This window comes from Rhodnius prolixus, unplaced genomic scaffold (assembly GCF_049639745.1).
Source record: "Rhodnius prolixus isolate KJV_2025 unplaced genomic scaffold, Rpr scaffold_2, whole genome shotgun sequence".
Classification (NCBI taxonomy): Eukaryota; Metazoa; Arthropoda; class Insecta; order Hemiptera; family Reduviidae; genus Rhodnius; species Rhodnius prolixus.
The window spans coordinates 27,534,142-27,547,770 of NW_027411592.1; the positions used below are offsets into that span (position 1 = coordinate 27,534,142).

Sequence of the window (13,629 nt, forward strand, 5' to 3'; positions counted from 1 at the left end):
ACACCTTATCAGGTTATAATGATAGAATTGCTTATAAGGGTCTGTGATATCTAATAAATTCTAAAAAATAACTTATTAATGAAAATTAATGCAGTAGAATTACTTAAATATTAATGAAGTATTAATGAAATGTTGGGTACTCGCTGATTTGTGTACCTTTTGGCGTTTAATCAACCCTTATACTTAACATTTTAAACTGTAAGTTTTTGTTAAGGTTATAATCTATGATTTATGTATGTATATTTTGTATAACATATAAAGGTTTATTATTATTATTAAATAGCTTCTATTAACTAAAGCAATAATTAGTGTTAGGTGGTAAAGGAGACAAATCTTTAATCCTCAAAGCGCCCCGTGGGTCTCTCAGACACGAGTGGATTTTATAACTGAATTATTGGCTGCACCGCAGGTATCAATCCGAAAAAGGACTTAATGTAAAGGATGATCTAATAGTGCAATACGAGAATGAAACATTGCAAGCATGACTCTTCTTTAAGGTTAGATGCCTTTTCCTCAAACTCTTCAGGTCTACCAGACACGCGTGTCACCTTCTGGAACCTTGCTTTGTCAAGCAGAATAGTTTTAGGGTTTATAGGGTTAGCAGAAACCACTTATTTCGTTTTAATTACTAATCGGAGTGGCCACAAGGACAGGGTGCTTTCAAATGGATGAGATGTCTTGAACCATTTGGTCAAGGAAAACTGAAGGAAGTAACCATACATATATCCCGTCGTGCGGTTTGCTATTAAGTAGTCTAAAGTATTCCGTTCATGTTTTCGTATTGATTGTTTCGTATTGAAGTGAAGCTTATTGATTTTGACAATGTATTTGTATAATTTAAGATGTTCAAACATAATTCGAATTACTATTCAAATAATTATTTAAAAAAAAAAAAATCAAATATGCTCCGATATCAACTGTTTTATATGATGTAGAGGTTAAAGAATGTGAAAATTGCTTGTTAATCGCATGAACTATTTAATTTACAGGATTGGTATTTGGGCCCATTGTTTAACGTTTTACGACATTTTAACGTGTCGCGTTGAGGGTTAAATTAGTAGGAAAAACAATTACCAACGCAGTGGTTTATCAATAACGAAATTAAGAAAGCACTAGTCATAGAAGTCATTACAGAACCAAAAAAGATTCTTGCTGTTAATGAGGTAGAACAGTAAGATATGCCTTCTTCTAACGCCATAGCAACTCCACCTGCAATAACAGAGTTTTTTATGATAATAAATTTACAATAATAGCTTCAACTTAATTTCAAGCATAATTTTAAATTTTAAATTAAAAATCTACTTTTACTCCCTCTTAGTAAGCTTTAGATACCGAGAATGCTGAATGGGTACATTGAATTTGTCACCCACCTGAAATGTTCTTAAATAGCAGTTGAAATGTATTTTCTGTTATTTATTTAATGGGTTTTAATAAGAACAGTTTTTACACAGAACACGTGTATCAAAAGATAAGCACAAGAACACACACACAGAAAATTGCATAAAACAATAAAAGACTCCCAACAACGGCCAACATAACAATAATAATTTTCTTAACATTTTCAAATATTCATCTCCGGTCACTTGGTTCTTGTTGAACTCGTACACGGAGCAGTAGACGTCTGGCATCTCTTACTGGACAAGACAGTATTTCGAACTTATAAAATTTCGATTTCAAGAAGTCATCGGAAACATTCGTCTTTAGGTTCCCTGAGTCCAAAAAAGAAGTTTTTAGAAATTGATTTGTGTTTCTGTCTGAGTGTGCAAAATATCTAAAAAACTAAAAACCGCAGGAAAGTGAAGTTTACTAAGACTAGACCTTACCGAGGGATCTGAATGCAATCTGGCAATCCAAATCCCTTAACCTCCACGGATTTTTAACTTTATTAAGATATTCTTAAAAATGGCTCCAAAGATTTAATTTTAATTGGATATGCACATTACACTCATGGACTCAACTTTTTTTTAAAACATTATCTCAGGATGAATTGATTAACGGCTAACCTGGGAGAGAGAGCTTTCCTCTAAATAACCAATTGAATCTAATCTAAGGTTTCGGGTTCTACACATTAAATGAGTACCTAGAATTTTGGGTTTAAAAACAAATTTCCACCACTGTAAGTGCCATTTTATAAAATGGATTTTTGCATCTTTGAGATTTTCTTTACCTATTTCATTTTCGTTACACGACCCTCAATTTTTTGATGAATTTTTTTGAGGACATTTCGATCAAAGAGACTCTTGGGAAATAAATGACCATTCTTCCCCCTAAACTAGTCTAACTCAAGAAGAATTTATTCAAATTTTAAATGTAAAAGATTGGCAAAAATTGTGTCTATTTTCATTGGTTTTTTGTTCTTTAGAAATTTAAGTTTGTTCTTTAAAAGTCGATTTTGTTCTTTAGAAATTTAAGTTTGTTCTTTAAAAGTCGATTTTGTTTTTTACTAATAACAGAAGTGCATTTATTTATTTTTAAATTTATTTTTTCTCAATTCATCAATTTATTTGTTAATTAATGCCAGAGATGTAATTTGTATATGTCAAAAAAATGCTTAATTTATGTACTGCAATTATTGTAGTGTTTTTAAAAATAAAGCAATTTATCTATCTATCTATCTTTCTTCCCCCTAAAGTACAATTTCAGTATAATGTGCGACAGTGCTTGTTTTACATTATAAAAGAAGGGTAAATGTCTTAATTAAATGTCGAGATTTTAAAAATTCCAAACATTCATGAAAGTACCACATTATTACTTAATGGATTTTTCAGAAATGTCTTCTACATTTCCCATAATATCCGTATTTATCCCAAATTTTATTTGAATGATTTTGCTGAGAAAATTCGTTTTAGACATTTTCTGGTGTGTTTAAGTAAACAATTGAGAACCGTAGTAAGAAAGTGTTCGCATCAGACACTTTTTTAGTAATTTTATAACATCAACGGAAGTCAAATCTCCCAATTTCGCATTGTGTGTGTTATTATTAATGTAATCAATCAAATCAAGCGAAGGAAATATTGTAAATGTTTAAATTTAATTACAAAGAGGAAATAATTTTTGTATGATTAAATTTATTTATAACAAATAAATAATAATATTTTATTATTCGTTTAATTTTTTTTTTATTAATCTTTTTTATGATTTATTTAGATTCGATCCAACAAAAAAAAAATTATACATTTTTTAACTCTATTCTAATAGTTAACTTTACGACAAATATCTCGATTCAATACTACATGTGTAAACTGATTGAAACTCTATCTGTTAAACTAATTGTCATGTTGTTTTTCTTACAACTTCGAATTCGTACCTAATATTATTTGTTTAGAAAATAGTTTTACTACAATAAAATTTAAAATTGCGTCGTGTGGCCACAAAATCATTCCTTAAAATCAATTTTCATTTTAAACTACAGCGATGGGTCATATTTATCTGAAAAGGCAATATCCGAAAGACAATTGTTCCTCTAGTAAAAGAAAGTAAATATTCCATGGCTAACCCTGGATGACTCTCCGAATGTTACACTATAAAACTTCTTCCTTGGGGAAATAATACAACAGGAAACTATTTTGGAAACAGTTCATCAAGGTACTTTAAAGAAAGATTGATTTTTTATTTTTTAAATTTTCACTGCTTCCTCCTTACACATGATATTCCGATAAAAACAACAGTTTTCTTTGTTACTAAAACCACTATCTCCGTCTAAAAATAATGATATAAAAAAGTTGGGTGTTTTTCAACATTAGTTTTTTAATGCAATTTTTAACCCCACATACAACTGGCCGTACGGAAAGTTTTAATTCCTATCTGACATAAATTGTTACATTTAATAAAATTTAAATACCAGTAAAACAAATAAAGTGACTAGAAAATAACTATAATTTGTTTTTAAAATTACATCATCTTTCTGCAAGAGCTGCAAACTATTAGTTTTTCCCGTCAGGAAGACAACTGCGTTAGTATGCACACACGGTCGTAGAACAGTTCGTGAACATATGGCCCTTGTTTACTCGTATTCAAACTCATTTAACGGATATAAACTGAGCTGAAATATAATTCTTAAAATCTAAAACTGTCTTTTTTTCGGAACATATTTTGGGTAGGCTATTGGGCTGATTGTGGATATAATTTGTTTGGAGAGGTTGCTGGCTTACTGATATATAGAATAATAGAAATTCTTTACAAGCAGTTATATGGTAAAGAAGGGTGAATCTTTGAAAACTGCGCTCGCTCATTTCATGGCGAAATCTTTGTGATCCTTCATTACCTTACAACTTCAGAAAGAACACTTGCCTATAAGTTATTATTTAGTAGAAAACTCTTACGAACCAACAGGAGCTATAAACGCTGCGCACACTCCTGCTGCTATGCCCACAGAAGCCATATCTCTCTTTTCACGATCGTTTTGTAGTAATTTGAAGCACCTGACATTTTTAAATGGGATGCGGATCATCGGCACTCTTACACCCAAAATAACGCCCATATACATTATAGGGCCTTCCTTCATAACAAAGAAAATTAATGGGTTGATAAAATGTTTCAAACATTCACTTAATTATATACATATATATTGTGTCACAAACCCAGTGTTACAAACATTCGAACTATAAACAAATATTTTCCTGGCTGCCATCTCCACTATTATACTTAGAACCCCAAAATTATACATGTCCTTCATGAACAATCGATCGCAAAAATTAGCCTAAATGTTCAAACAACATAAGGCAACATTAGCACACAAACTGGCAATGCTCTCTGGGCTTACTACTCTCAACTTAATGACTCTACTCCGAGACTTCAGTGATTAAGTTAATTTAAAGTAATGTCCGCGAATAGTTAGGTCCGACTTCCCAATATTTTTTTTTTATTTGACATTATTTATTTTCACAACAGCGTACATTTCTGCAACAAGTAGAGTTGATACAGCGTGATACAAAGTATAAATAAATGAGGCATGAGGGCAGAATTCACCCATTGGTGAAACTCCCAAAGAAATAACATTTTACTATCGCGCACTAGCACTTACGTCATTCGGACCACGTGACCACCGGCGCTTTAATCGTCTTGGAGGATTTCCTAGCAATGTACTAAGTTGGAAAACTAGAGGGTTAATATGTTAGAAAATTGAAGTGTGGAATTTAACATAGTGGGCTCTTGCAGCTTCAGAAACATAGGAAACAAGGAGCCCGGTGCAAGGTAGAGTTAGAGACAAAGTAAGGGGCATTTGCGGTTCAACGGAATGTGTTTTTTTTGTTTTTTTTATTTATTGGGAGGATTGGATTTAGTAGAAACTAGATGCTTTGGCTGAGCCCTAAAGTTCCATTCCAAATGTCAAAACAGGTTGGAGTATCACAGTGTAGCGAAGTTGCTTGTTGTTTAATGAAAGTTTAGATTGTAAATCGTTCGCAAAAAAAAAGCCTTCACAACGCCTTTTGCTACAGCAAAACAAAAAACTTCATTGTTCCATCATCTAGATCTAGTAAATTCACATGGTTCCAAATTTAACGCCGTTTAAATTTTAGCATAGAATAATATAGGATAAAACTTAGGTTACTTGGATGATTTACAGAATAATGTATCCAATTGCCAATAATTTCAGTATGGAGCTAAGAAACATATACTCGAATTTAAGTTTTTAAAAAAACAAGAAATTGCCAAGAATCTGTTTTAACCAACTTTTGGAACTTTCACACCCATTACTACTCATGTATGATTCTAGGAACCACTTTTAGCTCAACACATACCATTTTTAGACACTCCCATCAACACAATATATTCAACAAGCATAACATTTGTTCTGTATGGTTTTTTCTTTTATTTTGACCATACAAAGAAAGGCCATACAAGAAAGATCATACAAAGGAAATTTAAGAATTTTTCAAGTTTTAGTGTTCACAACTTAAGACTTAGGTTTTTTTACATTATTTGTAAATTTTACACCTTGAAAACTTTATAAAATATTAGGTCAAGATGAAATTACATTAATATATTTGTGAAGTCATCACTAAATGGTTTATAATTATTTTATATATCAATTACAGTTCTTAACACATAAATAATTAAATTAAGGGAACAATTGTAAGAGGTACACGAAATTGATTAGACATTAATTGATGATACTTACTATACCTGCCGGAAGAGTGGCCATAAGCATAAGAATTGTGCTGATAACTTTTGCAATTAAAAGCTTAAAGCTTAACATCCTCTGAAATTGAATGCCGTTTAAAAATCCAATTATACTTGGCATGCCTCTACCAACTGAAACGGGCTGAAAAATGAATTTATTGTACTCCCATATTTAAAAGCAATAAGATGTTTAATATTAAAAACCTTACCTCTATTACCATAATAGTAAGTAAACCTGAAAGCATTCCTGGTATCAATGTAAAGAGAATCCAACCGACGTAAAAAGGAAAAAAACTCTGTATCCTTGGTTTTGCATAATAATCTTCAAGGTCTAGAGTATTGAAATTAAAAAAATAATATGTAAGGAAATTAAGAAAGGGTTATGATATCCATTGCAGTAATTTAATATACACCCTTATACAGAAACGATTAACTGGTATAACTCGCCTAAAAAAAAAACTAAAATTGTATGATAAGGTAATTTACAGGAAAATGACTTTGAATTGTACTACAGGTGTAAATAAGAAAACGTTTTCGCGGATGATGTTCCAATTCAAGGATATCGAGGATACCTGAATGATGCATTTCATGTTCTTAGCGAAGGAAAATCATCTGGAAGTAAACCCCCTTTCAAATCTGAAAACCAGCTGTTTTCCCTTCTCTCTAGGACTCAAGATCAAGAACAAGAATGTGGGAAATTAAACTTGATCCAAGAATGTGGGACTAGATCCTCTGTGGCCTAGAAACATACGCGCTGCGCCTGAAATCTCAGCAGGCATTCACAATCCAAAACTAACTTTTAGGTTACGGTTTCAAAGACTTTCAACTTTTATATCTTATTTTACGAAGATTGAGGGTGCTTTGTTCAACGATTTAAAGAGCCGCAGTGCTCCAAGAAGAAATCTGTCGCCACTGAACATGTCTTTTTTTTTTGGTTACTCGGACAGCCCTGGCAGTTTGATATTTTATATCAAGTTTGGTTAGCATCCTTAATGAAGCTGGTTGAATGTGTTTGCATGAATTGTAATGTATATGTGTGATTGAAAATGTTCTTTATAATTTCTACACTAATTGCAATTCGAGACATTCGCTCCAAGAAATAAGAAAAATAGCACGCTGTTACTTCATATGTACCTTGCAGATGTACACTTCTTCTTTTCTTTAAATATGGCAATTAAAATAATCCTACCAACCAATATTGAAGGATACAATCTGCTAGATAATCAAATTTGAAATCTAAGTAATGATGCTCTACTTGAAGTATGATCATTACACATAATGATATCGAAAAAGCAACGATTAAAGTCACAACATTCCTCTGAAGAGCCAATACAAAATTTAGGCGCAGTCCATGTTTTATTTCCTCATTATTCGTAATTTCATCTTGAGTCTTTTCATAGTCTAATGTCTGAAATGAAATAAATTGTACTTATATTCATACATTTTACGTGATGATTGTTTTTTAACAATCCGTTACTTTACCTACCTCAAATGTAGACACTACTTTTGCATAATAGTTGTTTTCTCGAACGATAAGTTTGCTCTGCCAAAAAGTTTAAAGATTTATCGATTATTTATATCAAAGTAAAATGATCTCTATTCCTAAACCGTCCACATTCCTCCTCAGGATTGAACAAATGTATGTTAAGTAACTTAACAGAAGTATATGGATTAAAGAAATTCTGTTTTGCAAGTGTTCGTCTGTTATAAATCATACGTTATTAACAGATACAAATCTTTAACAAAAACTTACAGTTTAAAATGTTAAGTATAAGGGTTGATTAAACGCCAAAAGGTACACAAATCAGCAAGTACCCATCAGTTCATTAATACTTCATTAATATTTAAGTAATTTTGCTGCTTTAATTTTCATTAATATTTTTTAGAATTTATTAGATGTCACAGACCCTTATGCTGGCCATTTTAGTCTACAAAATATTTGTTCAAGTAGCACTGTAGATTGACTGTAATATCTAGTTATCTATAATAATCAAACTATTAATTACAGGTTAAAAAGAAAAAAAGTATAAGGCTAAAAAGTTCAAAACCTTTTTTAAAAAAAACTTACACCAACAAACATTAATGATTTTGTTTATTTTTATTTTTAAATAAAAATCGCCGGTTTAAGTTCATTCTTCGATTAAAGTAATTGTTATTTTATGTAGTAGTCAAACGTTTATAATAATAGGAAATAATTATCTGGCTTTATCGCAAATAATATAGTTTTCTTCAATTACATTCTCCATCTAGGTGTTCTTCCCACAATGTTGTATATATGTAATATAAAATAAATGAGATATGCATAATTTTAGGACAGCTAATTATTCCACTATTTTACTATAAGTAAAATTAGGGGACTAAGTTAAATTACAATTGAGAAATCAATAATTGTTGTTGAATAATCTACTTGTTATAACTGTGTGTTATTTGTGCTCTCGAATATTTCGGTAAGACGAATTCAAGACAGTAGCCTACTCTAACTTTGTCTTTTTCTACTTTAACATGCATGTACATATATATGATTTATCATAAATATAACAAAAAAATATTATAAATGAAGTGGCCAGCATAAGGGTCTGTGACATCTAATAAATTCTAAAAAATATTAATGAAAATTAAAGCAGCAAAATTACTTAAATATTAATGAAGTATTAATGAACTGATGGGTACTTGCTGATTTGTGTACCTTTTGGCGTTTAATCAACCCTTATACTTAACATTTTAAACTGTAAGTTTTTGTTAAAGAGATTTTTGTACCTTTTGGAAAGATTTTCTTTTTGTCTATTTTGCAAAGTTACATATCTGCTTTACAGATTTTTTTAAAATTTGGAATGAGCAATTCTATCATTATAACCTGATAAGGTGTTAAGTCGGAACCGTAACAACCGCGAGAGAAATCTTTTTAAAGAATGATTATAGTTGCGGTCCCCCAACTAATCCCCAATAACAATTTTTTGAAAAAGCGTTTAGAATAACATAGGAAGGTATTTGTACGTAAATAGCAAAATTAAACTGCGATTTCAGTACTTCTCCCTAAAAGGCAAAGATTTTGAATCGAACGACAATTCATTGATGTAAATCGGTTCACTCATTGGTAATTTTAACGATTTCAGTACTTCCTCTTAGTAGGTGTAAGAGCAAGATGGCACTTCACAGCCACGTAGAGGAGCTTTAACCACATATTCGGGCTGAATTTTATCAAAATCAGACTAAGCGTTATAGAAATATTGGTAATAATAGTTTTAGAAAGGGTCTTATTTGGGTGGGGCAAACTCCCCTCCTTATGAGGCACGGCGTCGAGACTTTTAAAGTGCAAATCTGTACAAAATTTCGATTCGAATGACCCTTCATTCATGAAAATCGGTTCACGTGTCGATAATTTGCAACGATTGCTATACTTCCCCTTAACAAGTGTAAGAGCTGATCGCCGCTTTAATGTTACGTAGGGGAGCCCTAACCCTATCATCCTACCAAATTTTATCAAAATCGGGCCAAGATTTACAGAGTAATTAGTAATAATAATTTTGGAAGAGGCCTTACATAAAGGGGGCTAACTCCTCTCCCATTCAATTTACAGGATCGAGACCCCCAAAAGGCACATCTACATAAAATTCCGAATCGAATGACACCTCATTCATGAAAATCGGTTCACGCGTTTAGGCGCTACGTTGTTTACAAAAAAGGTAACAACAACAAGAACAAGAACAAGAACAAGAACAAGAACAAGAACAAGAACAAGAACAAGAACATTTTTTGAAAAAGCGGTTTTTGCTCATTTTCGGCAACTTTTTTCTCGAAGCCTATTAGATCTGGGTTGTTGCAACAAAATTAGAGTTATAAAGGAGGGTTTGCCCTATATTTTAAAGAAAATTTGGGAATTTTATCTTTTGTAGAAAAATAGAAAAAAATTGTCAAAGTTGGGTGTTTTTCAACGTTACGCTTTTTCGTGCAGTTTTTGACGATCAACCCTTATACAACTGTCCTACCGGACAGTTTTAATAAATGAAAATAAGGAACTTATTCCGTTTTACATACAAACACTACCACAGCAATTTAACAATACCGGACAGTTTTAATCAGAGGATAAATAAAAAAATCTCATAATTCAGCAGGTTATCGAAAGCTAATTTATTTTTTCTTATTTTTTTGTGAAAATAAAGAAAATGCGAAAACTCTATTGTCATAGTAGTTAAAAGAAATGTAAGGATTATTAGTTGGAATGGTACAATAAAATATTCTAGAAAAATTATTAGCTATGTTTATAGCCTCGGATTTTAAAAAATGTTTATGATTTACAAGTTTACAGCGTTATGGAGCGATTTGAAGTATGTTGAGACATTCTCCTAAAATTCCGGATTTTCCCACAAAATATTAATGAGAGATTGCCTATCCCTCTTAGCAATCTTTTACCATACTAAAGCCTTTTAATTGGACTAATATAAGTTTTTATAAATTTGGAGCTCTACCCTGTCTTAGCTGGCAATAAGTACAGAAGTTTAAAATGATCTGAAAAAGATAAGAATTTGGAAAAATGTTCGTTACAGGAGGATGCCCTATCTCTTTCAACGTGCTTTAACAATTTCATTTTTATGTTGCTGAATTCTGAGAGTTAAATATATCTATTTATTGGAAGAATATAAAATTTCTTTCCCTGGTCAATCCAATTGGCCTTTATATTCGGTTGAAGTCAATCAAATAAAAGGAGCATATTGTAACAAATTTTTGGATAATGTGGTTTTCATCCTTAACAGTTTTGTAAGCCAGTTAATAATTCTAGAGTTAAGTCGATTAAAAAATAAATTAAAATTTAAGATTATCGTTGGTATCCGTTTGACCCGCTCTAAATTCGGTTTTTTTATTCGTTCTGTTATGGAACAACTCTAGGCACTTTATTTTCCTCTGTTTATCTAAATTCGAAAAAGTAATACTAAGATAATCAAAGTTTGTTTTCATTTCTACTGTTTGTTTATTTACACAAAAATGGCGGATATTTCTTTAGTACAGATTTCTGTGAAACTGTTTTACTAAATTTAATATCTATCGAGATGTCGACTAATAATATCAGGCCGTCGTTTACGCCATTCAAATTTCACCGACACTGCTGTTCATAGAATGCGCATGATTTGAAATGTCTGAATTAGCTCACAAGATCACCAATTAACAATGCGGAATACAGGGTGACCAGAGTTATATGCTCCACCCACTTTTTTTTTAAACGGCGGGAAATTTTGAAAAAATAAAAACAAGTATTTAATCATTTTTAGTCTAGTTTATTTTCAGTAACTGACCCATTTTTTTAAACCACTGTATCTCGAGATACAGTATCCAACTTTGTTTTTTCAAATAAAACGTTATATTTCTTTTTGCATATTTTTATAGTATTTGTACGCGCCGACAAGGCGGCACACCAACAGGAATAGGCAGATTGCACACGCTACGCAAAAGCGCGTAAACAAGAGCGCGAGAATAAGCGAATAAATATATCACCTAATATAAACTAAGATATGAAAGAAGATAGCAGTTTCTGGAAGAGCAGAGGAAACAGAAAGGAAGAGAAATACAATCAAACAAATCTTACCTTCTCGGGTAGCGGTTGGCGGGAACAAGCGCACCTTGGTCGAGCTGGATAGGCCCAATAAGCGTTCTTGTGAGGCGGGATTGATGACAGATAGTATATAGGAGTAAGCGAAAAGGGACAGACGAGAAAACCACTAACAGAAAGGAAGCGGAAGCGGACGTGTCCCGGAAGCGGAAGTGCGGTTTGGGTACGTGTGAGGAAAGTAATTGTAGAAAAATAGCCCAAGGTGCAAACGTAAAGCGGTTACTGCACAAATTAGCGGAGAACAAAACCAATCAGAACACACAAAATTAGCAATGTAACTTGTAGCAATTCAGATTAAGAAGTGAAGTTATATAGTAGAGAGTAGAAGGAAAAGGAAACAGGAAATTAGAGAAGAGATAGAGAACAAAAAAACTGTTTTTTCAGAAAGCTAAGCAGGAAACGCTTAATTACTAGGCAGAAAAGATCACTAGTCGCACGGTCCTCGCTTCCGGGCGGTGCGTATGTATACGAACTAGAATACTGCTGCCAGCGGGTACGCGTATGCCATCTATCGGCGATAGTGGCAATTAAAAACAGCCAAGTTACAGGACTTGACAGTATTTGAGCTCCTAAACAAAACAAAATTTTTTTTGAAATCGGTTAGGTTTATCAAAAGTTATGGTAATTTAAAATATGAAAAACAAATTTCAGTTTACTGTCAAAATTACGTTTTTTTTTAAAGAATCTGTTCAAACTGGGCACAACCAACGGATAGGCAAGCCAAAACTCTGGACTCCCACGCTCTGCTAGTAGCAGCACTTATGGTGGAGAAGTCAAGATCTAGGCAGGCTAGAATTATTCGACGTTCAGGTTGTTTTTTCTACAAACGTTTGGTGTGGAGTTTTAGGAAATCAACTAATCGGCCCATACTTCTACAGAGAGAACTTAACTGGTGAAAGGTATCCAACTTTTTTTTCAGAGACATTTTGCCAGTTCCGCTTGAAGATGTTCATCTACAACGTCGGGTAGATATGTATTTTCAAATAGATGGTTGCCCTGCGAGAGTGGTTCGAGGTTAGCTGGGCAGAAATTTCCATTAAAAGTGCGTAAGGACTCATTGTCCCATCCAATGGCCACCTCGATCTCCGGACTTGACCCAAATGGACTATATTTTGTGGGGATACCTAAAAAAATAAAGTGTAAAGTATCCTTAATCCCGTGGCTACAGTCGATGATCTGAAACGTCGAATTACTCTAGCCTGCCTAGATCTTGACTTCGCTACCATAAGTGCTGCTACAAGCAAAGCGTGGGAGTCCAGAGTTTTGGCTTGCCTATCCGTTGGTTGTGCCCAGTTTGAACAGATTCTTTAAAAAAAATAACGTAATTTTGACAGTAAACTGAAATTTGTTTTTCTTATTTTAAATTACCATAACTTTTGAAAAACCTAACCGATTTCAAAAAAAAATTTGTTGTTTTTAGGAGCTCAAATACTACAAAAATATGCAACAAAAAATATAACGTTCCATTTGAAAAACAAAAGTTGGATGCTGTATCTCGAGATACAGGGGTTTAAAAAAATGGGTCAATCACTGAAAATAAACTATACTAAAAATGATTAAATACGTGTTTTTTATTTTTTCGAAATTTCCTGCCGTTAAAAAAAAAAGTGGGTGGAGCATATAACTCTGGTCACCCTGTATATTAGACTCTGGGGATCTCCTTAGATCAACCCCGAAGCGACCATAAGTTAGGTTGTTTGATTCAATGTCGGTAAATATAAAGCTAATAATTTTCGAATATAGATCGAAAACCTGCTTTAGATCCAAGAAAACTGTTTATATATGCTGCCCATTTATTCTGATATTGTTTTCTATAATTGAATACAATGTGAAGATATATTCCAAGAGCATCTCTTAGATGTAAATCCTGCCAGGTGTTCTGGCAAAGATTTTGTTTGGTCCTC

The 13,629-nt window shown here is 32.6% G+C and overlaps 1 protein-coding gene across 7 annotated transcripts in view; it reads right to left on the reverse strand.

The window, feature by feature from the left end:
• LOC141449348 (H(+)/Cl(-) exchange transporter 7-like) overlaps positions 1-13,629 on the reverse strand; it is a 122,610-nt gene that overhangs the window by 25,658 nt on the left and 83,323 nt on the right. For 6 of the 7 annotated variants that reach the window (XM_074118709.1, XM_074118708.1, XM_074118706.1 and 3 more), the window contains 6 exons: positions 7,610-7,666; positions 7,333-7,531; positions 6,333-6,454; positions 6,122-6,265; positions 4,327-4,498; positions 1,075-1,209 (listed from right to left, as the gene is read on the reverse strand). In XM_074118709.1, the coding sequence (XP_073974810.1) occupies positions 1,075-1,209; positions 4,327-4,498; positions 6,122-6,265; positions 6,333-6,454; positions 7,333-7,531; positions 7,610-7,666 (829 nt within the window). The remainder of the gene's footprint in view (positions 1-1,074; positions 1,210-4,326; positions 4,499-6,121; positions 6,266-6,332; positions 6,455-7,332; positions 7,532-7,609; positions 7,667-13,629) is intronic. The other variant, XM_074118707.1, reaches the window with a different exon arrangement.